Source organism: Phyllostomus discolor, chromosome 8, assembly GCF_004126475.2.
Source record: "Phyllostomus discolor isolate MPI-MPIP mPhyDis1 chromosome 8, mPhyDis1.pri.v3, whole genome shotgun sequence".
NCBI classification, from domain to species: Eukaryota; Metazoa; Chordata; class Mammalia; order Chiroptera; family Phyllostomidae; genus Phyllostomus; species Phyllostomus discolor.
In genome coordinates this window covers 106,447,334-106,469,915 of record NC_040910.2, presented here as the reverse complement: position 1 = coordinate 106,469,915, position 22,582 = coordinate 106,447,334, and the positions used below count along the sequence as shown (strand labels likewise).

Genomic DNA, 22,582 nt, shown 5'->3' with positions numbered 1-22,582 from the left:
CCAGCTGCTGAATTAAGGGGATAAGGACCTTCTCTCCAAGACAGACAGGGGCTGCCTTGGCCGGCCCGTCCTCCTGCCCAGCAGTGGCTGGCCTGGGGCTCTCCCCTGGCCAGCAGCACTCACTCTTGTCCATAATCTTGGCTCACGAAGTGAGGGGAGATTCAGAGTGGAGGGGCCCGCGGCAAGGGTCCGGGCGTCTCCGGAGCAGATGCAGCTGAGGCCGGCGCTCTGAGGCAGCATGTGTGTCTGGGTGCAACTCCGATTGATCGCAGTGAAGTTCCGAGAGGAGCCGAGACTCAGCTTGGCCGCTCTCTTAAAGCACCACGCCCTCCAGAAGCTGCCCGTCTTCTCTCCACTGTCCACCCCCGCCCGGCGCAGCCCGGGCCCCACTGCTGGGCTCCCACCGACCGCTTGACCTACTCACACAGTGGTTTGTTTGTAAGCTGCTGTTCTGGCCACTGCATCCAATTCCAGTGTATACTTCATAGTGTAAAAATTTATATTATTGTGGGGTTGTTTTTTTTTTTTTTGTATATTGCTGTATCTACTTTAACTTCCAAAAATAAAAATATATAGGACCTGTCTGACAGTGTGGCAGCTCCGTCTGGCTGGTGGAGGTCCCTCAGACACAGGTCAAGCCTGAGTCTGGACAGGAGGCGGTGGCCCCGCCCCCTGGGGCTGGTCGCCCCAGCCCCTCGCTCCTGAGTGGGGCAGCCCTCCCCCGACTTATGTCAGTCACCAGCGCCCAGGTGAGGGCTCGCTCACTCCAGGAACCGGGGCTCACACTCCTTCACTCAAAGGTGTCAGAGCGGAGCCCCCCTTCTCTCTCCTCCTTCCTCCCTCCCTGCTCCCTCCTGGGGCCTCTGCAGCTGGGCCTCCCGTCTGGGGCCCGATAAGCTACCCCAGGCCTCCCCCAAAGGCCTGCCCTTGCACGGCGGCTCCATTATCACTCAGTCTTCAGTCACTCGGCGGGGACAAACCAAACACCGAACTGGCTGCTGCTCTGGCCCGCAGTCAGCGGCGATAATTCACAGCCACCGGCGCCCCCTCGGCTCTGCCGCCCCCTCCCCTGGAGCCGGGTCCCACGGGGCTGATCTGAACAGCAGTGTGAGATAGGAACCGCCTTCCCCGGCCGAGATGGAAGCGAGATTAGTTATGCTCAGGCGGGGCTGGCGGCTGCTTCCCTCCCCGCCCACCCCCAGCGCCCCACTCTGGGCCCCTGCGCCTCCCGGGGCGAACTGCCAGCCCCTCTTCCCTCCCTTTGAGCTCCGAAATGCTCTCCCCTCCCCCTGCGGGGGCCCAGGGACAGCCCCTGGACCTTGGTGCCGGAGGGGTCCGAATGGGGACCCCATCCTCACGCTCTCCGGTGACCGTTTCGGAACACAGTGGCAGCGGCAGGGTGCCACCTGCTGGTCTCGGGGAAGAGAGACCGTTGTGCGGCTCTGCGGGGACTGGCCCCCGGAGCAGGGGTGGTGGGGGATGGGGGGTGCGAGTCGCCTCGGCCCTGGCCCTCGGCCACTTCGAGATTGTTCATGGTGGCCACAGTTCTTCCCACTCCTCGTGTCCCCTTCCCCTAGTAATTCCCGCCCCAACCTTTCCCAAGACCTGGAGTCCTAGCCCTTTGGTCTCCTGAGACGCACCGACAGTGCTGGGGGTGGGGGTGGGGACGGGGTCGGCGCCCTTAAAACCCAGAAAAGGGGCAGTGCGCGGCAGCCCCAGGCTACACGTGACAGCGCCGCAGCTCCAGGGCGGAAGGGTCAAAGCGCCACCCCGCTCCCCAACCAGGAGCTTCAAAACAGAAGTTCTATGAAAAAAAAATATTTTATTCAAAAACACTTTTCACAAATGTATGGCCTATGTACAAAGTACAAAAGACTCCCCCTTCTCGTCCCCACCTGCCTCCAGCGGTTTAAACCCAGGGCGCCCGCCCGGCCGTCAGCTGCCCCTGGCCGCGGGCCAGGTCGTCTGGGGGCGGAGCCAGCGGGGCTGGAGCCCGGCCCGCTCTGACCACAGCCAGTTATGCAACCGTGCTGAGGCCTCCTCCGCCGGGTCCCACCGCCCCGCCGCCCGCCGAGGGAGGCCGAGGGAGGCCGAGGTCGCTCTCGCCCCTGCTCCCGCTCCAGGCGTCCGTGCGAGAGACTGCGTTGCTGCCTGTTTCTCGCTGCAGGGTGTTTCCTGGACCCTGCCAGTCCTGAGTGCCCTCCACCCACGATGACGCCCTGGACCTCTCTCCCCCTCTCGTGTAAGCCAAAGAGGCGGGGAAAGAAGGCTGGGGCCCCGCGGAAGGGAGGGGATATTAGGCTGGACATAGCGGGAACGTGGGCAACAGCATTACGCGGCAGGTGGGGGGGGGGCGCCGGAAGGCCATGAAATGACATGCCCAGGGCAGCTTTGACAGGCCCGTCTCGAATGACCCATTTCCGCTGCGTTAGGGACATGGCCATGACCTAGATAAGCTCTCCGTCCACAAAAAGTCTGGAGTCCAGAGGCATTAGATAAAGCATGAAATACTACTCAGAACTGAACCCCCACTCCCTCCTGAGGGGAGAGAAGCAATAGGCCAACACGTGTGCGTGAGAACACGCACACGCACGCTTGGGAGGCAAAGCTTCTAAGTTAGGAGTAAAGCTTACAGGTGTGACCTGCCTCTGTCCCCCTTCTGGAATAATTTTGTTCACACAGATGCTGAAGAGAGGAAGGCCTTGGCAGGGCTGGGGGCAGGGGGGGCCCTGCCCTGAGTACCCCACACAGCAGAAGCAGCTCCGCCGCTTCCGCAGGAGACAGGCCCAGGGGGCTCTTGGAATAACGTGACCCGAGAAAAAGGTGGCTGCGGCGGCGGCGGCAGCCACACACACACGGGACCTCGAAGGCAAGGCAAGGCAGGCACACCTCTCACGCAGACGCACACACGTGTGCACGCACACGTGTGCCGTCTGCAAAGGCACCAATATGCAGAGCGAGGCTAAAATCGACATGGAAACGAACCCCTCACGGGAGCCTTGCTTCCAAAGAGCGGCGTGGGCCCCGCACGCTCAGGAGAGCGAGCCTCGGGCCGAGGTGAAGAGCCCCTCTGGCGGGGACAGGCGGGGGTCCAGGCTGTCCATCGGGCGACGGAGCAGCTCCTCCACATGCCGGGCCACGTCCATGGTCTCGTCCAGGTCGAATTCTCCATCCTGGTCAAGGACCGGGTCAGGGCTGGTAGGGAGAGGGGGGCGTCAGAGGGAGCTGGCCCGCCTCACAGCCCCGAGCCCCCGGGGGGCGGCCTCGGGCCCACGCCCCACGCAGACTGGAGTCTCATGGGGATGAGACCCCGCGCCGGCGAGACCGCTGCACCCCGAGTTGAGTGGGTCAGTCCCTGGCTCTTGGAGAGGCGCGTTTGTCAGTCTCCAGTCTCCCCGCCTCGCTGAGCAACCACGGGGAGTCCACGTTCCTCGCCCCGTCCTCACCTGGGACACGTGGCGATGGGCCAGCTCTGCCCACCTGCGGCCTGTTCCATCAAATCCTAGCACCTGTCCCTGCACACCTCCCGTGACCTGGGCCTTGCAACCACCCAACTCCAGTCCTTCCAGCCACCTGCACGGCAGGCATTTACCCCGCTTTGCAGAGGAGGAGATGAGGCCTGACCGTGTCCAGAATCTTGCTCGGGGCCACCTGGCTGGCGGGTGGAGGCAGGATTGAAATTCCTGTCTTTGTGACCCCCAAGCCTGTGGTGGCCTCCTGTAGCTTGAGCCTCCCAGGCACCCAGACATCCACCCCAGGCCACCCACAGTCCAGAGGAGAATTAATTTTCGACCCTAGGAGCCCCACAGAGGAGCAATTAACACCCTGTTCCACCTGACCCCCAAGAGCTGTCCTGTGGGAAGCCCCTACTGCAGCCTCACCTGTGCCGAGTGCTTCACCCATACTCTCTCCTTCTTGGTCCCCACCCCAATCCCATGAGGCAGGTATTCTTGCTCCCATTGTACAGATGAGAAAACCGAGCACCAGAGAGGCTCCATAATTTTCCCAAGGCCCCACAGCTAGTCAGAACCTCAACAAGGACCCCGCTGTGTGCAGTTTCAAAAAGCTCTGTGCTCTTTGCGGCTCGACCTCACCCTCTCTGCTCCTGGGCACACGGCAGAGCCCGGCCTGGGCTGGGGGGTCTCAGACCCAGAGGAGCTCTGCGTTCCCTGGCCCACCAGCCCTCCTGGGGTCCAGCCTCAGGCCGACTGCCCAGTCCCCACCCCCCCACCCCCCGCCCCAGGCAGCTCCGTAAGAACACGACCTACTTCTGTGGGTTGTACATGTTGTAATGCGCCTGGGGACACACGGCGGGGGAGGGGGCCTGGTCCATGTAGGTGGCGCTGCCCCCGGCGGAGTCTGCGGACGTCACAAACCTGCGGGAGGAGGCAGAGCAGAGCCTCAGCAGCCTCAGGGCGGCAGCTGGCCTGGGGAGGGGCCCGGGGGCACCTGTGTCTTTCTCAGGTGTGGGAGGACCAAGTGCACATGGGGGTTCCAGCTGCAGGAGTGGGGCCCTGGGGACTGGCCTCGTGGTAACCAAGCCCAGTCCCTCCGCAGGGCGGAGCCAGGTTTTAGGGGAAAGGGAGCGCTGGGCCCTTGAGTGGGAGGAGGGGTGGTGGTGAGGGGTGAGGACAGCCAGCGGAGGACAGAGGCGGCAGGAGACCAGGCCGGACCCCGCACACTTACTCAGGGACCACTTGCTTGATCTGTGGCTTCACGTATCCGTCCAGTGCTTTACCTGCCGAGGGGGGACCTGTGATGAAAACCAAAGTGTCCAGGAGCTTGCCGGGGCATGGAAGCCCACCCCACGGAGTCTTCCTCCTATGCAAGCCGCTGATGGATGAGATTTCCCACGGACCCTGAACCAACACCTGCCGGCTAGACCAGCGAGAGGGCTGCCCAGATTCTCACCCGTCCTCCGGCTTCCTTTTCCGGCCCCTGGCTGGCTTCCTCCCCACCCCCACGCCTGCCAAGGATACAGGATCACGACCAGGCAGCAAACCCAACCCGTGGGTAGGGGACAGGCTGGAGAAGAAACACCTGTCCACTGTGCTCCCTACACGCGGCCCGGGGGCAGGGCGTAGGGCGGGGGGCAGAGACGGCGTGGACACAGGGGAGCGTCGTGGGCTACCTGTGGGGCAGGGTAACCCGGGCTTCCCCCCAGCACTGCAGCCTCGTCTTCCGAGGGTGCAGAGGTGAGAGTCTATTCAGCTTTTTTTTTTTTTTTTCAGAGAAGAAAGTAGACTCAGAGGTTTCGCTTTCCTTCTCCTCACTTGTGAGCCCTGACCTCCTCTCCTCGTGTGCTTTGCACCAACCCCACGACCGAGGCCCGAGGGGGACCGGCCGCTGGGCTCCTCCTGGGCAGCCCCCGCCGCCCAGCCCGAGCGTGTGTCCTCGGGCTGAGGGGTTCGCGAGCGCCGGCGCGGGACCCACCGATCACGGGAGTGTAGTACTTGGAGAAGACCTCGTCCTTGGGCCGGTCGGGGAACACGTAGATGAGATAGCTCAGGTCCCCCAGCCGGTCGGCCAGGGAGCGGATGGAGAAGTCCCGCGTGGTGAACGGCTTCAGGTTCCACAGGTTGCGGTCAGCTGGGAGAAGGGACAAGCGCGTTCCCGCAGCCCGCCGCCGTCAGGAGGACTGGGGTTGTGGGGGGTTCGGGTGGGCTTGCAGAGACACCCCGGCTTTCACGGCATCCCCGCCCCTCGTGCTGCCTGGCACTAGAACCTGCCGCGGGGAGGTTCCACCCGGCAAACCAGGCCGGGAGCTGCCACCAAGGCTGGGTCAGGGCGAAGGAGGGAGGGCACCAAGCTGCTGAGGGGCCCGCCCCGGGAGTCTGTGGAGTCTAGGGGCCCCGTGATTTTAGGTCCTGCACAACGGACAGTGATGGAACGGGGCTGTGTCTCCTCCCAGATGCTGAGCTCAGGTCCTGTCTATCCCATGGGCCACCTGCTATGGACGCAGGCCCAACGGAGAATGGGGCAGGGAAACCGGGCCTGCAGCGTGGACGGCAGAGGGCACTCACGGGAGTCGAACTTCCAGGCGATGGTGATGCCGCCGATCTCCGAGTCGCTGAACCGCAGCAGGAAGGTCCCGTCGGGCTTGTTGATGAGCAGGTCGTGGGCCTGCTGCTTGTTCACGAAGCCCAAGATCGCCCTGCGTGCCAGAGCACAGGGCGTCACTGCCGCTGCCCCCTGAGCCCACGCCCCCCGGCCCCCAACCCCCCACTCCTTACCCGTCATTCCAATGGGGCTTGTGGTGCTTCTTCAGCACCTCCATGACCCCGTCGAACCACTGCCAGAAGGTGTAGTTCCAGCCCGGCAAGTTCTCCTGAAAACCCCAGAAACCCCATGTCAGGGCCAGGGCCCCTGTCCCCACAGGTGGCCCAGGAACCAGCCGGCGCCCTCTCGTCCTCGCCCAGACCCTCTCCCGATTCCTCGCCCTACTTGTCCCACACTCTGGCCATCCATACACTGACACGGTCCCCAGCCCCCGTCCGGGGGAACTGGGGAGTCACCTTGCCCTTGGCCTCGTAGACACGGAGGTCCAAGGCGACCCTTCATGGAGAGGGGGTAGGGGGTGCAAAGAATTGTGGGAGCTGGACAAGACCCCCATAGTCATTCCTGCCCACCCCCTTCATTTCACAGGTGGGTAAACCGAGGCACGGAGAAGGGACAGGGCCTGGCAAACTAGCAAGCAGGGCCAGGGCTTGCGTTCTTTGGGGGGTACCAGCCCCCTCCGTCTCTCCTGCTTGTAAGAGCGGCTGACCTTGGGCAGAACCCTGCCTGTGAGGTGGGGCGGGGCGGGGCAGGGCACAGGCGGCCCCAGGCAGGCGGCAGCCACGGGCCCCTCACCCGGTTGAACTGGGACCAGGACACGGACATGCCGCTGTAGTCCTCCAGGTGGTTGCTGCTGCTGTTGAACAGCTTCTGCGCCAGGAACACGAGGTTCTCCTTGGTGAGGCCCCGGTTGCTCTGCACTTCGGCCTTGAACTTCATGTTGAGCGCCTCGCACAGCTGCGGCCACAGCACCTTGTCAGGCACGGCAAACGGCACCCTGCCCTGAGAGGGACAGGAGAAAAGGGGGAAATTGGGAGACTGAGGGACTAGGAAACGGTTGCACGCTCCCACAGACACACAACTATGCGGACACCTGGAGACGGGGAGGACTGAGAAAGATCCAGGAAAGGACACAAACACAAGGGAGAGGAAAGAAGTGGGGGCAGCAGGTGCAGGGGGAGGGTAGCACAGAGACCCAGGGCAGGGCCACCAGGACAGAGATCAGGGGCCCGAACCACAGGCCGAAGGACAATCGGGGGCCGGGTCCCAATGACCAAGCTCCCAGACCCGGGACAACGACCCCGGGAAACCCCGGGGTGTAGAGGTGCGGGTCCCACGGGGGCTCACCGGCTCGGCGAAGGCGTTGTCCCACAGCACGGTGGCGGTGGCATTGTGGTCCTGGCTGCCGTGGACAATGACGACCACGGGAAGGGACAGGGTCTGGAGGAGCCGAAAGGAGGACAGTGGAGGGTGCATGCGAGCGCACGACCACCATCTTGCCCTCGGCGCCGGCAAGACGCCCAACCCCCGGCGCTCACCCACAGTCCCAACCACAGGCCCCTCCCAACAAAACCAAAGCAAAAACAAACACAAAAAACACATCTTTCTTCTTGGCCTGTTGCCGAAGTTCTGTGGGCAGGTGCCCGATTATAATATAACCTCACCAACAGGCACCGGCAGAGTGAAAGTAGGTTTGCCGGTGGCATCACGGGGCAGCGCGTCCGAGACCGTGGAGGGGAGGACTCGGGCCTCTCCAGCCTTCCCAAACCGGGCAGCTGGCCTCGGGCAGGGCCCGCCGCTTGGCCGGGTGATCTGCAGGGGGCAGGAACAGGGGGGCCTCACCTTCACCTGGAACACGAGCTCGTTGCTGCCTACGCTGAACTGAGACTCAAACAGGACCGTGAACTTCTCCTCCGTCACGGACTCTGCGCCACGCCGGTCAGCACGCTTGATCCGCTTTAGCGACTGTCAGGGAGGGCCAGAGGGGGACAGGGAGACAGGGGCTGGTGACGAGGACTGGGCTCCAGACAGACCTCCCCCGAGAGGCGGTCCCCGCCCTCACCATGTTCCTGAAGTGGGCGCTGAGCGTGCCGGTGGCCTGGTGGTACTCCATCACGCAGCAGTTGTTCAGGATCTCGCCGCTGCACTCGCTGCGGAAGAGAGGGGACCCCATCTCCACACGGGCCCAAGGCCGGCAGCGTGGGCCTGGCCGCTGACCGGGGCCCGCGGCCTCTACCCCATCCCCCATGACCATTCCTCGGTGTGCCTCTGCCCTTATTTTCTCATCAGCCTGAGAATACCCAAGCGAGGTCTTCGGGGGTGGGGCCTGGGTCTCCATCACTGGGTCACCAAGGCCTTGGGCATCAAGATTGATCTGAGGGTCTTCGGGGCAGGGGGTGGGGGGGGGCTCCCCAGCTTCTAGAACGCTTAAAATAAAATGATGGCCACAGCCTACAAGGATCCCAGTGACCCCCCCCTGCCTGCCTCCCCGGCCTCACTGCGTCCCTCTTCCCCCACTTGGGACAAGCGAGCCACACTGCCTGGTCTGTTTGCTGGACATGCGGGCTTCGCGCTGACCTCAGGACTTCTGCGCTCGCTCTTTCTGTTGCCACAAACACTCTCGCCCTTTCCAGTGTTGTCTCAACTCAACTACCTTTTCGGAAAGGCCTCCAGCCACCCGTGCGGTGAGGAGAGAGCTCTCCAGATGCTGTGATACCTGTCCTATTCCCTGCCTACAGTTGATCGCTTTTGGACACTGTCTTATTTTCCTTTTTTAAAGAAATAGTTATTTCTTTAGTTATCTTTTTAAAGAATAGTTATTTCTTTCTTTAAAGAATAGTTATTTATTTAGAAAGGGGGCGGAGGGAGAGAAACATCAGTGTGTGAGAGAAATAATCGGCTGCCTCTTGCACACCCCCAGCTAGGGACCTGGCCCACAACCCAGGCATGTGCCCTCACTGGGAATTGAACCAGCGACCTATCGGCTCGAGGGCCAACACTCAATCTACTGAGTCACACCAGCCAGGGCAACACCGCCATCTTTTCAAAATTATAGAGGACTGTTTCCCTCCCCAGCCAAAACGTGAGCTCTGCAACCGTGAGGACCTCTCCACGCTCTTTCTCCTCCCACCCTCGGATCGCACGGCCAGCCTTCAGCACACGTGACCCAGCCTCCCCCTTCCCACATGCCCTCCCCGCTTCATCCATTCACTGTGACCTTTATGGGCGGCCCTCCCTGACCCCAGGACCCCGGCCTGGGTCCTCTATCCACACAGGCGCCTTCAGGACAAGACATGTTCTCTCTCCACCTGCACTCGCCGGCTGCTCCCATCCCTCCTGCAGCCTGAAACTGCCACCCTGCTCCGCCCACAGCGTGACCCACTTCCACAGTGCCCTACATGTCTCCCTCGTCCCACACCAGCGATGGCGTCCCCTGTCCGCTGCCTGTTCTGCTGGTCAAGTGACTGGTGAGGACAAGGTCCTGTTTGGATTGCACCACGTCCCAGGAGCCAGCACGCCCTACGTACGGCTCCCCGGCAGTGCAACCCTTGCTGACCTGCCCTGCCCTGGCACAACGGGACAGACAGAAGGCGCCGGGCGGACACGAGACCACGTCCGCATGGCCAGGGCTGAAGACGGCAGGGACGGAGGCCACACTGTCCCGTCACGGGGACTCCGAGTGTAGGGCAGGTCAGGCCCCCAGACTGCACTTAAACTTGGACAGGGGCCCGCGTGAGGCAGGACGTGCGTACTTGCGGGTGTTCTCGTTCTTGAGCAGCGACTTGGCCTGCTGCTCGCTGATGATGGTGGCCTTCACCTGGGGGGGGTTCATGTGCACGTTCAGCTTCCCGCCCACCAGCAGCCGCACCGTGGCCGCGAACTTGGTCTGGGTCTTCAGGACCTGCGGGGGCTGCTTCTCGATGATGAAGGTGCTGCAGGGACACGGGAGGTGCGGCCTCAGGGGTGGGGCTCCGGCCCCTCCCGGCTGCGGGGACGATGCCTTGCACGGGGCTCAGCAGGCAAAGGAGGAGCAGGGGGCAGACAGAGACCCAGTTCCCAGGGAGGCCACTGAGAGTCGGGGGAGGGTGGGAGGGGAGGGGGGGCAGTGAAATGAACTTGGCAGCGGGAACGGGCTGCAGGAAACCAGGGCAGCCCCTGTGGCGCTCACAAGAGCAGCTGGGAAAGGTCAACACCGAGCAGTCACCGCCACCGGGGAGACAAGGATTCAAGCAACAGCCTGCCATGGGCAAAGCACTCCCAGCTTCCCACCCCACCCCCACCCCGGCCCTGCCGGCCACACTGGGGGCTGGGCGTGGCCGAGGGGCAGCAGTCACCTGGTCACCAGGGCTGAGATGATGTCTGTGATGGTGGCGTTGACCTCAGCCAGCATCTCCTCCACGGGGCCGGGGATGGGCAGCTGCTGGCAGAGGTGCTCAGCTCTGCGGATCTGCTGCCGGTTCTGCCAGATGATCTCAGCCAACTTCTCGCACCTGCCCACGCGCCCGAGGCCAAAGGGAAGGACAATGGCTTCACCCCGTGCCCCAGGACACAGGTGGAGAGGCGCCCAGCCCGGGGCCAGCCCCCCAAGACTCGGTCGCCCCCCTGCCCCATGCATTGAGCAGAGCAGAGCCGCCCTGCCTCCCAGGAACACAGAGAGACACACGAGAGGGGCGACTCTGACATGGACGCCATCAGCCCCAGCCTCACTGTGCACCCCGGCCCTGCTCCACTCCCCCAGTCAGTGAGTCCCGTCCCAGGGAGGGGCAGGACCGCAGGCACCACGTCTGTGTCAGGAGCCAAACCCACGGGGGAGTGAGACCTGCCTTAGGACGGAGCGTGCCGCCCGCCCGTGGACACACGGGAGCAGAATACGCAGCTGGGAGCTCCGTCCCGGGCCCCTGCCCGCCCTGCCCGCCTGGGCGCCCTGTCCCGGCCCCCACACCAGGTACCAGGACTGCAGCACATCCAGGCTGCCCTCAGGGGGCCCTCCGTTCCCGGCCAGCTGCTGCCGCCGCTTCCACTGGATCAGCTCGTCATCCAGGATGATGGTCTGCTGCTTCCGCAGCAGCTGCAGGGTCTTCTGGTGCTTCTCGGCCAGCTCCTGGGACAGGGGACAGCAGGCCCTTCTGGGCTCCCAGACCACAGCCCTGCAGGGCCTCAGCGGGGGGCAGGGCCACCCCTCTCCCCGACCCGCTCCTCCTCCCAGGCCCCCACAGGCCTCCTGCTCCCCCGGGCCCTGCTGTCTTGCCGGCTCCACCCCTGTCTCAGGTGCCCCGACACTCGGGACCTGGGCCCGAGCCCGGAGGACGGGGACCAGGGCCCCACTCACCCCGCGGTACTGCTGCAGTGTCTGGGCCTCCCGCTGCAGCCAAGCCTCCAGGGACACCTGCTTCTGCTGCAGGGCCGCCTCCCGGCTCAGACGCTCCTGGGGGTTCAGCTGCGCCAGCTGGGCAAACTGAGCTGGAGGAGGGGATGGGACAGCCGCGGCCATGATCTTCCAGCTCCCAGCGCCCAAGACCCTCACGCTGACCCGGCTGACCAGTGGCACGTCACGGTGCCGGGAGCCCAGGGCACCCGCGGTGAGCCGGCCCCATTCCCTGGACCCCCAGCTCTGAGCTCCCCTCCTGAGCTGGGGAGACAGAAGCTCGTGGGTCCAGCTGAGGAGGACCCCAGCACCCTGGCCCACATAGCTGGCTGCCCAGCCTTCCTCCCGCCACCCTGGGGTCCAGCTCGGTGCCACACTGCCCAGTCCCAGGTCTGCCGCAGCCATTTCCTGCCTACATGGACTTGGGCAAATCACTTCTCTCCCCGGGGCCTCGGGCTCCCTGAGTGCAAACGGGAGAACCGTGTTCCTGGCCGCAGTGGGTTGCCATGGGGATTACAAAGTGGTGACACAGAAAACGCCTGGGAGGCTGCCTGGCTGTGGGAGCTCCCGGTGAGAGTCAGTCCTCGTTGCTCACTGGGCTCCAGGACAGGGGGACAGGGGACAAGAGGATGGACACAAGCAGCTCTCGGCCCCAACCCCACCCGCAAAGCCTTGGCAGGGAAGGCCTGTCCCACAGCCAAGGGCCACCGCCCGGGGCACAGGACCTGCCCCCAGGGAGGAAGGCAGGGCTGCCTGTGCTGAAGGGGCCCAACGAGTTCGTCCGGGTCGGGTCACTGCGGGCTCAGCTGCCCCGCAGGAAGAGGAGAGAGAGAAGACAGAAGAAAGGGGAGAGAGGGGGTCTGACAGAGACACGGATGGGCAGCGAGAGAATGGGAACCCGGGGCCCACGCAGAGGCAGCACGACTCCCCTGGGACAAGGAGGCGGCTCTCCTCCCACCAGCGTCAGGGAGCTCACCGATGGCAGGGACAGGGGCTCGGGGGGGCCTAGTCACCCTTGTTTAAAAAGTAAGCTATGAGCCCCGACTGGTGTGGTTCAGCAGGTCGGGGTTACCAGTGCGATTCCCTGTCACAGCACTGGCTTGGGTGGCAGGCCCGGGACCCGGCTGGGGGCGCGCTGGGGCCACTGACCGATGTTTCTCTCCCACATTGAAGCTTCTCCCCCTATCTTTCTCCCTCCTTTCCCCTCTCTCTAAAAATAAATAAATACACTCTTTTTAAAAATGAGCAATGAAATGCTTAAGACGTCAGGAAGGTAGAAAGAATGACGCAAAAAACACCTGTGAATCCACATCCCAGCTCAAGGAATTGAATATTTCCACGGTGACAGCCACCTGCCCCCACCCTCCAGCCTGCAGGCCCACCCCTCCTGCCACAGAGGGAACCATTCCCCTACAAACCAGGGGGGGAGGGGGGGATAATGACTGTCCCTGCCAACAGCCTTTGGGACACCCGGTGTTCTGACGCGGGCTGAGTCAAGAAGGTGTGAGCATCAGCATGTCCTGGGCCAGTTCCAGGCAGGCCTTGGAGGGCCATGCCTCACTGACCTCGGCCCGACCCCGTGGCCGCACCAGCTGGGACAGGCCAAAGAACTCCAGACGCCGGGAAGGCGGGAACTGCGCAAGAATTCGGAGATGCGGCTCCATCCCAGTGCGGGGCCTGAGCGGGAGGAGCGGTGTCCAGCCCACAGCCCAGCAGAGTGGTCTGATGGCCACCCCAGGGAGCCCGCCCCCACAGGGAGGTGGCGGCGCCCCCGGCACCTGTGCCCAGCCTCCCAGTGACCCAGTTAGGGGTCCCCTGGCAGGTGGCAGAGCTTCCTGGGATGGACGCCAGGGCACGTGAGGGTGACGGTCCCCCCACTGCAGGGAGTGGAGCCCCCACTTGCACCAACAGGTCAATGGTCTGTGTTTCTGATGGGAGGGGGCAGCTCAGACTGAACTGCCCGGCACGGTGGGCATGGACCCAGCCAGAGTCCAGCTCAAACCCACGGGGAGGAGGCCGAAACCCAGGAACGGGACCACAGGTCCATCTGCCAGCCCATGGCCTGGGGAGGACGTGAGCCTGTGTCTCCGGTTCCCTAAGCTGGGACGGGGGACGCCCTCTCTGGGCCAGTCTGGGTGGGACCCGCTGGAGGCAGACGGGCCAGAACCACCCGCCACCGTCCACTCCACGCCTGCGGTGTCCGGGCCACACGCCGGCCTCGGGGCACAGGAAACACTGACCGGCCCATGAGGGGGAGGCTCAAAGAGGCAAAGGAAAGGAGAGCCCTAAAACATTAAATAACAAAAAAGCAGGAAGAGAGAAACAAAACTGTTCCGGGACAAATCAGAGTAGCTACTGAGCAGAGACCCAGACCCGGAGTGTCAAATACGACACTCAGTGTCAGGGACTGGACACCTTCATCAGAAGGACGACAGTCGGAGACACACAGAGCAAGATGACCATCTGCTGTCCCCGCTGTAAACGAGAAAAGCGTGGACACGGATGTGCCGAGCGACGGGGAACCAGAGAGCCAGAGAAGCCCTTGTAATGCCTCACAGAGCAGACTTGAGGGCCAGAGGTCGAGAAAGAGATTGCATAATTATTCATGATCATACATGCACAAGAATCTGCTCACAAAGCTCCAGGACACATGAAGGACACATTCACTGAAACAACCGGGGAAGCACACGGACCCACAGAGTGACAGGAGATCTGGGCGCCTCTCTGTCAGCGTCCGACGGAACCATCGGGCTGAACGTAACTAAACACGCACGGACAGACAGGGACCGGCGGGTCTCCACGTGTGGACCCGGGGTGTGCCTGGGGGGGCCTGAGACCACCCTACGGGAGGCCCGCACAGCCGAAACTGTGTTCGAAGTCCTATGACTTTGCCTTTTCCTTTGTTCGTCTCTCATAATTACACACTGGAATTCTCTAGAGGCTGGAGGGCACGCGATACTACAATTGATAGGAAGGTCTGGCCACATCCTATTCCCCCTGACGTTGCAGAGGCCTGTAAAATGTACTGCAATGCCCCCGTGCTCAGGGCATGCCGTTCTGGAAAATACAGGAGTTGTTAGTCTTCTGTTTTTAGATTTTTTGGTATTATGTTAACATAGTAAATATATACAAATATTTATAGTATGTTTTATATCATCTATAGTATATTACATATGACTATAGTTCTATTATACACATGTGTAATATAGAATATTCTATAAATATCTAGACTAGAACATACATGTAATATATCAGCCCTACACTTAAATATAGATTTAAAAATAAGTATTATTGCTGTATTTGTTAACATTATTGGGTTTATTAGTGCTGCCTTTGGAAGAAACACTGTGGAAAACACACCCTTTTCAGCTCCACCAGGGACAGTCACGGAGACTGAATGCAGGCGGGGCCGCGGAACAAGTCCCAGTCAGTTTAAAAGACTTGAGACCACACCGAGCATGTTCTCTGACTCAGTGGAATTCAATCACGAAATGAAAATAAAATCATAACGATAGGACATCCAGAGAAAACTAAGTTTGGAAATTAACAATGTCCTTCTAAACGCATGGGTACAAGCACCGGGAGAGAAATTAGGAAGCAGCTCACACTGAATGACAGTGACTACACAGCACACGCAAAACCACGAGAGGCACCTGAAACTTTGCTTCGTGGGAGACTTATGGCTCTGAATGTTTCTATCGCAGGAGAAGAAGAAAGGTCTGAAATCAGCGACCTAAGACTCCACCCAAAGAGGCAAGAAGGAAGAGCGAAGGGAAAGGCAGCTGGGCAGCCCTGCTCTCCCAGGGCCTGGGGGCAGGGTGCAGCCCGGGTCAGTCTGGGGGGAGGGAGACAGGCCCCCGATTCCAACTCCTCAGCCTGTGCCCGGGCTCACTCCCCGCAGCCAGTTTTTCTGTCCCCACACCCTCGTCACGGCAGTCACGGGCAAACTGCAGGCTGGGGGTCGGGAGAACTTCCCACTGTCACCCCTCCTGCCGGCTCCGTCCCCTGGAAGGGAGGCCACAGAAGGAGCATCCCGAGCTCCACCTCCCCCGCCCGGCTCCGCCTCCGGGCGCCCAGCCTGACCTCTCCCTCTCCTTGGGGAACACTTTGCCCACATTCACTCACTCACTCACTCATTCATTCATTCATTCATTGAGCTATTCACTTGACTACCCACAGCTAGGGAGAGAATGTTAGTTACTAAAGCACAGGGATTCGATGACACATCTCTGCAACTTGCAAGCAACACAGGCCACGTCTCTCGTTCTCAGTGACCCTCAGTGTGACCGTCTGCGAAGTGGGGATAACACCTCTGTCCACCCCCTGGAACTGTTATAAGGGTTCGACTGAATCACGCATGCACAGGGGGGTGGCCACAGCAGGGGGCCTTCCCTGGCAGCCAGTACTCCTCCCAGGCTTTGGGGAAGGTTCCCCGGAAACAGACATGGCCCAGCCCCAACCCTGCAGGAGCTCCCACAGTGGCCCTCCCTCCCGCCCCCGACACCCAGCGCCCCCCGCAGCGGCCGCACCCTGGATCCGCAGGCTCTCCTGGTACTGGATGATGAAAAACTCCTGGGCCTGCTGCAGCTTCTTCAGCTCGTTCTCCGTGTCCTGCGTGACCAGTCTCAGCTCCTCGAACGTCTGGTTGATCTGCAGGTGTTTCTGGGACATGGCGTCCACCAGGGTCCCGGCGGGAGAGGCGCCCTGGAGACAGGTCAGAAGTGCGGGCAGCAGTGAGCTGGGCAGCGAGGTGGGAGAGAACCTGCCTCGGGCCTGGGGGACGCCAACACGACAGACCCCGGACTCCGAGTCCAGAGTAAGACGGGAGGGCAGTCCGAGTCAGGGACAGTCCTCTGTCCCACTGGGCAGAGGGGCCGGGGAGGGGCAGAAGTGTGGGAGCTGGCAGACCCCGGGGTCTTCACACAGCACAGCAGGAGCTCCTGCTACAGGGCCGGCCTCGGTCAGAGCTGCCCCAGCAGGGTCCCTCTAAGTTCTCTCGGAGAGACTGCAGCTCAGCACTCCCCGAGAGCTCCTGCGTTTTCCTGCTGCTGCTGCTGCTGCTGACCCTCCGCCCACATTCTTCCAGCGATCCAGCCCCCAGGGCTGTGCTGGGCGCTGGGACAGAGCAGGGACAGAGGCAAGGTGAACTCACACCATCTCCATCCTCTGCCCAGGGGCACCGTGACCAAGGGAGGAGGGAACAGGGTCAACCTCTCACGGGGGTGTCCTGAACACCCCAAAGTGAAGTCACAAGGGCTTCGGGGATCCAGACATTTAAGTGACCTGGTCTGAGCTTTTCCCAACCGAGTCTCCAGGGCCTTTCCAATGACCCGTCTCGGGACAAATTCCACACCCCTCTCCGCAGCCCCCTGCCCTGGCCGAGAGCGGCTGCCGCCCAGCGGGCCGGTCACTGTCCACTCCTTCAGCACACAGCACGTGCCTGCCTCAGGGCCTTCGCCGTGGCGGGTCCATCTCTCTGGAACACTCTGGCCCCACCCCTGCCTCACTCGGGACTCCCGCAGGCACCCTTCAGGGCGGCCTCTCTGAGGGCCGGGGGAACACAGCGCCGCCCTCCTCCGAGGGCGTCTAGTTCCTGTGCTCACTCCTCGTCTGCTCCGGGCACCGGGGTGGGGGCCTTCCCCGCGCTGGGACTGCATCTGTCCTGTGCACCCACAGTCCCCAAGGCCGAGGACATCAGAGGCTGGGGAAGGCGTGGTCCCCACCCCCACGCCTGGACCAGGAGGACGCCTGCACTACAGACACGGCTTTCTCGGCTGGAGCCAGAGCCACTCGCACACTTGCAGACAGCTCTGTGGTCACAGCAGGGAGTCAGGGGACAGCAGGGGGGTCCTGCAGGACCCTCTGTGGCCCGGCTCCTGCTTCCTCTCTGGCCTCCCTGCCAGGGCTCCCCGCCTGGCTCCCTTCTCCCCAGCTGCTCTGGCTACTTGCAGGTCTCCCAGTGTGCTAAGGTGGCTCCCGCCTTCCTGCCCTCACATGTAACTCCTGCTCCTCCCCACCCCCGCCCCGCTGACCGCCTGCCCCGGCTGCCCTGGGTGCTTTCCCACACGTGCCCCCAGCACTCGGCCCACCCACCACTGGGGAACCTGTCGCCACTTGAATTCCCTTCGGGGGCGGGGGGCGGAGGGACCAGGTCTCCGTGTGCTTCTCCAGTCGCAGCCCCGGCCGCACACACGGCAGGACGTCTGGACATGCTCACTGAGCCAGTTCCTGACACCAGCATCCGCAACAGCACGGGGACCAAAAGCAGGACCCGGGCTGCAGGCACCAGTCTGCGGCCTCACCTGCCTGGCGTCCTTTCACGAAGTCCGCTGTGTTTTACTCAGACCGTGTGAGGTCTGCACCCCCATCCAGGCAGACGGTCACGCCTCTAGGGCTCCAGCTCGGGGGATGAGCCCCTGGCCCACCCCTTGGGCCTCACACCCTCAGCGCGCCTGCGTTCGCTTTTCCCACCCGGACCCCGCACCAGACAGGCTTTCTTGCTGGCCCGGCCTCATTGCTGAGTGACAGACCCTTTCCCTGGTGATCTGTACGGCCACCACTGACTTGGGCGGGGCTTCCAGGTGTGTGTGAGTGAGTGTGAGAGTGTGTGTGAGTGAGTGTGTGTGAGTGTGGGTGGGGGGTGTTGAGTGAGGGCTTCCCCTTCTGTCTCACTGGTCTGTTGGTCTATCCCTGGCCCACGCAGTATCTCATTTAACCGTCACAACAACCCTGCAGGGAGGTGCTATTCCTGTCCCTACTGATCACTGAAGACACACAGGCTCAGAGAAGTCCGGGCGCTTGCCCAGGTGACACGGCTAGGAAGCGGCAGGGCCGGGGCCTGGAGCCAGGGGGTCACTGTACCTGCACATGAAACCGCCCTCACGCCTGCACGTGTCCCTGACTTCTGGGCTGCCCCCCCCCCCCGCTCTGGTATTGAGAAGTGGGGGTCCTGCCTGCCCGGGAGGGGCTCCCCAACTCTGCTGCCCAGCCCCACGGGACACTCACGTTGTTGGCTTCTCGGACCAGCCTCTGCTCGTTGTACAGGATGTGCCGGATGCAGCGCACCAGGTCCATGGGGCAGCGGTCGTACGTGTTCTGAAAGGGTCCGAGAGCAGCTGCGGGGGCCGTCCTCCGCGCCCACCCTGCCCGTCGCAGGGCTGCGCCCAACCCTCCTCCCCCCCCCAGCCCTCGCCTCAGCTTCCCCGGAAGCCTCGGGAACTCTCGCCAGGCCCCTCTGTGTCTCCTGGACTCGGCCCCCGCCCCCCGCCAGATCTTCCCTTGGTTTGCATTGCATTAGAGGCTCCCGTGCACAAAGCACTTCCACTCGACCGTCTCCTATGGCGCAGCAACCCTGTGACGCGGCAGAAATGACTGTCCCCATTTCAAAGGTGACAAAACTGATGCGCAGAGAGGTTAACGCGTATCCACAGACGCACCAGGGAGTGAGCAGATGACTCAACACTCTGAGCACCTCGTGCCAAGGTCGAGCTGCTTCCCAGCATGCTCCAGCTCTGGGTTCCCGTCCTGCTCCCCTCTGCACCCCGGGTTTCTCCTGCTTCCTCCCTCTCGGGGGACGGGCCTTTCCTTTCCCTGGCATCTGCTGCTCATACTGAAGAACGGTTCTTGAAGGAACACTAATGAGTTCTAGTAAATACTTGACTGGGGTCACCACCCACACCCCTTTCTTGCTTCCACAGAAACTTCCTCTCTCCCCTCCACTCCTCCCCTCCATCCCCTTGGGAAGAAGAAGCTGCATCTGACAGCTAAACCCCAGTTCAAGGCTCTTCTGCCCCGCCCTGCCCCCAGGTGCACCCTGCCCCTCTCCCGCCCCACTCCAGGAGCTCTCCTGCCGGTCCCAGAGCCCCGAGAGGGGTGTCTGGGCCCCTCACTCCCTCAGTTCCAGACTCTCTCAGGCTTCCCTGACTCAGTCTGCCCCCGTCCCTTCCGCTCGCCCAGTCCACAGTGCCTTTTCAGCCGTCCCCAGGTCTTGGGAGCAGACCCACCCGACCCCCCTGCTGTGTCACGTGCTACAGGACTCCCACAGGTCTGGTGCAGAAGGAGGGGGTGGGGGAAATCGAAGCACCGAAGAGCTGCCGATCAGCTTGGGGTCAGGTGGTGAGTCAGTGGCCGGGCCAGGAAAAACCCCGGTGCTGGTGCTGGAGGGAGAAGGCGGCCACCGCCGGCGCCCACACCCACCTGGAGCTGCGTGGCGTAGTGCCCCAGCTTGATCTTCAGTAAGAACCCGTCTTCCCCCACTTGGTGCTCGGCCTTCTTCTGCAGCTCCTGCACCAGGCCCTCCAGGAGCTGGGTGGCCTGGGCTTGGTCCTGGGGATTTTCCGGATCGATGGCATCCCTTGGGGTGCAGGGCAAGGGTAGAGAAGCCTGCTGTGGTACCTCCTCGGCCAGAACGTCAGGCGAGGAGAGGGACGTGGAAATCCCAAGGCTCCTCCCTACGGGCACTCCAGAGCCCACAAGACTCGTTCCTGGCAACTCCACAGGCATCAGAGGCGAGAAACATCCCCTCTCCCTTTCCCTGTTCCCCTTTCCCAAGAACACGGCCCCTTCCTCACAGAAGCGAACACCCAGGGCCCAAACCACACCAAACCACACCAGAAGAGACCCAAGGGCCGAGGGCCCCGGCGGGCAGGGACCCGCAGAGGCCGACAGGGGCACCTACCACGGCTGGCTCTCGATCCACTGGGCCAAGTAGTGCCGGACCTCGATGGGGAAGTGCTGCCCGTACAGCCCCTGCATCTGGCGCAGTGCATCTCCCTGCAGCTGCTGGGCCTGGATCCAGCCCGCCATGTCCGTTCACCTAGGGCGAGCACAGGGCTGAGGAGGCGCCTCCCCGGCAGAGGCGAGCGCTGGGCCTGCCCCTGGCCCTGCCGTGCCCACCCATGCCTGGACCGCGGTCAGGCCAGGCCCCTCCCCTCCCACAGACACGCTTTCCTGTGCGGGAAGAAAGATGGTGAGGAGGGGAAGGCGCGCCCTGCCCTCCAACAAGGAACCCGCTGAGGCTTGGGGAGGGGCTCTCTCGAAAGTCAGGTGCCCTCCTCCTCTTCCTCTCCCCTCGCCCCACCGGGGCTTCCCCAGAGGGGGGACAGCTAAAAACTGAAAGAGAAACTTGACTGCGGAGGCCCACAGCCCTCTGAGGAGGGTTGCAAGAATCCCCCTACCCAGCCTGGAACCCTGAGTACCAATTTCTGGGAAGGGGGGATACTCCAGCCCCAAGTTACGCCACCGACGGCGTCCCCCGGACGGCCGGGGCTCTGCGGGCACGTGGCTAGTGTTGTTGAAAGAGGGCTGGCGCGGCAGAGGCTGTCCTGGCAGCTGCGCCCCGCGGTCTCCCACCGTCCGGCCCGACAGCGCCCCCTGCCCACTGCGGGCGAGGACGGCGCGCATCCGCGCCGCCGTCCTTCCATCCGCGTCCCTCGTCCCTCGTCCACGCTGCGCCCGAACTCCCTCTCGGTCGCCGGGGACCGTTCCCTGCACCCCGCCCGGCCGTCGGGCTTTGGGTCCCGGGGCGCGGGGCGGGGACTGGGGTCCAGTGTCCCCTCTCCGCGCGCGCCGCCCCGGGACGCGCCGCCCGGCCACCCACCTGGTGGCACTGAGCCGTCCGGCGGCGGGGACGGCTCTGCGCCCGCGGCTCTCGCTCCCGGCCCGGGCTCCTGGCGGCTGCGGCGGCGGCTGTTACTACAGGAAGGAGCAGAGAGCAGCGATTTCCTCCTCAAAGGTCAGCTGCCTCCGATAGACCATACACAGCGCGCGAGCTCTCGCCAACACCCCTCCCAGCCTCTGTCGCTCCCTCCCCGCCTCCGCCCTCGGTCGCTAGCTCCCCGGCGAGTGCGCAGCGGCGGCCTCGGCCGGCGGGGCCCCGCGCGGTGAGGCTGGGCGGCGCCGCGCGCGCCTGGGGGCTGCCCCGACGGCGGGGTCCCCCGGGAGTCCCGGCCGGCTCTCTCCTGCGGCCCCCGGACTGTGGCGAGCAAGGCGTTCAGGAGTGGCGGGGAAAAGGGGTGGGAGGACCGGGAAATCCCGGGCTCTGGAAATCCCAAACCCGGGCCTCAGTTTTCTCATCTGCAAAAAGGGAGGGTTGGACTAGCTGGAGGTGCCTTCCAGCTCTTGCATGTGTCATCTTTCAAGTCCCTCGACTAAAAAAGTAAATGAGTGTGCGTGTGTTTATGTGGGCTGGGGACACAGCTCTTGTGACTTCAGAGGCAAAGCCCTAGGAAGGGGAAAGACTGGGGATTCCAGCGAAGCCAGCCCGCTCACGCCAGGGCCCCAGCTCCCCTCCTTCCCCTACTCCCACCTCGGCGCCCTCGTCTTCTGCAGCTGAAACAGGAAAGAACCTTGGTAGTCACATGTTCGAACCCTCCCCCCGCCCCAGATCGTGCAGATAAGAAATGGGAGTCCAGAGAGGGAAAGGGGCTTGCCCTGTGTGATACAATGGGCACATGGTCTCCTTGGCAACTGATTCGTAAATGAGTCTTCCCCTCCTCTCACCCCAGCCCCGTCAAACCCGAAGCTGGCCCTACCTTCAGAAAGGTCTGGGGAGGGCTGTCCCGCGTCCTCGCAAGCTCACGGCTGCCCATAGGCTTTGCCGGACCAGGGAGCAACCTCCCCAAGCCTTGCCTAGGTCACAGCCCCTCCCTGAGAGCCCCCTTGGGGGGTGTGCAAAGTTGGGCAAGGCTAGACTGGAAGTCTTCCATCCCCTTTGCCCAGCTTCCCTCTCCTCTGGGCCTCCTTCTGCCTGGCAGCTGGTGTTGGCAGCACCAAGGGAGGGGCCCGGGCTGGCTGCCCTCCTACCGCCCAGCTGGGCCGGGCCAAGGCTTCTGTCCTGGGGGGGATCATTCTCTCCCTGGATCCGGCCCTAATGCCTTTGTAGACCTGCCCTTTCCCCTCCATTCCCTTCCCCCCTCCACTTCCCTCCTTTCCTGCCCCCCCACTCTCCCCCCCACTTTCATTCTTTCTACTTCAGAGGAAAACTGAAGTCGGGAGCTGCAGGAGCTGGGCTGCCTGGGTCCCACACACACCCCCGTGTGTGGCCGCGGTCTCGGTCGACAGGATCACAAGGGAAGAAGGGAGAACTGTTGAGGGGTTCGAGAAGGCAACCTTGCTCTTTGATGCTCCACAGGGGAGCCCTGGGAAGGAGGAGGCGCAAAA

At 63.0% G+C, this 22,582-nt stretch overlaps 1 protein-coding gene across 2 annotated transcripts; it reads right to left on the bottom strand.

Moving 5' to 3' along the window:
- Positions 1–1,811: 1,811 nt before the first annotated feature.
- Positions 1,812–21,124, bottom strand: LOC114503056 (signal transducer and activator of transcription 5A). 2 transcript variants are annotated; one of them, XM_028520425.1, is made up of 19 exons: positions 21,021–21,124; positions 20,100–20,237; positions 19,619–19,775; positions 18,428–18,517; positions 15,952–16,126; positions 11,387–11,517; positions 11,007–11,158; positions 10,392–10,547; positions 9,810–9,989; positions 8,120–8,207; positions 7,900–8,022; positions 7,405–7,497; positions 6,853–7,059; positions 6,234–6,328; positions 6,024–6,154; positions 5,434–5,589; positions 4,687–4,753; positions 4,269–4,376; positions 1,812–3,195 (listed from the first exon to the last, which is right to left on the bottom strand). In XM_028520425.1, exons 2-19 carry the CDS (start codon positions 20,225–20,227, stop codon positions 3,033–3,035), a joined length of 2,400 nt encoding a protein of 799 aa, XP_028376226.1. In that variant the 5' UTR covers positions 20,228–20,237; positions 21,021–21,124; the 3' UTR covers positions 1,812–3,032. The 2 variants fall into 2 exon arrangements, with proteins under 2 accessions (XP_028376226.1, XP_028376227.1); XM_028520426.2 differs by having other exon boundaries at positions 2,194–3,195; positions 4,687–4,738; positions 21,021–21,106.
- Positions 21,125–22,582: the final 1,458 nt, after the last annotated feature.

Excerpts from the sequence above, each read along its gene's own strand:
- LOC114503056 (XM_028520425.1), bottom strand. The coding sequence starts at position 20,227 with ATGGCGGGCTGGATCCAGGCCCAGCAGCTGCAGGGAGATGCACTGCGC. Across the intron at positions 18,518-19,618 it reads ACTACGCCACGCAGCTCCAG|AACACGTACGACCGCTGCCC; the intron begins GTGGGTGTGGGC and ends GGACCCTTTCAG. Across the intron at positions 10,548-11,006 it reads CTGGATGTGCTGCAGTCCTG|GTGCGAGAAGTTGGCTGAGA; the intron begins GTACCTGGTGTG and ends GCGCGTGGGCAG.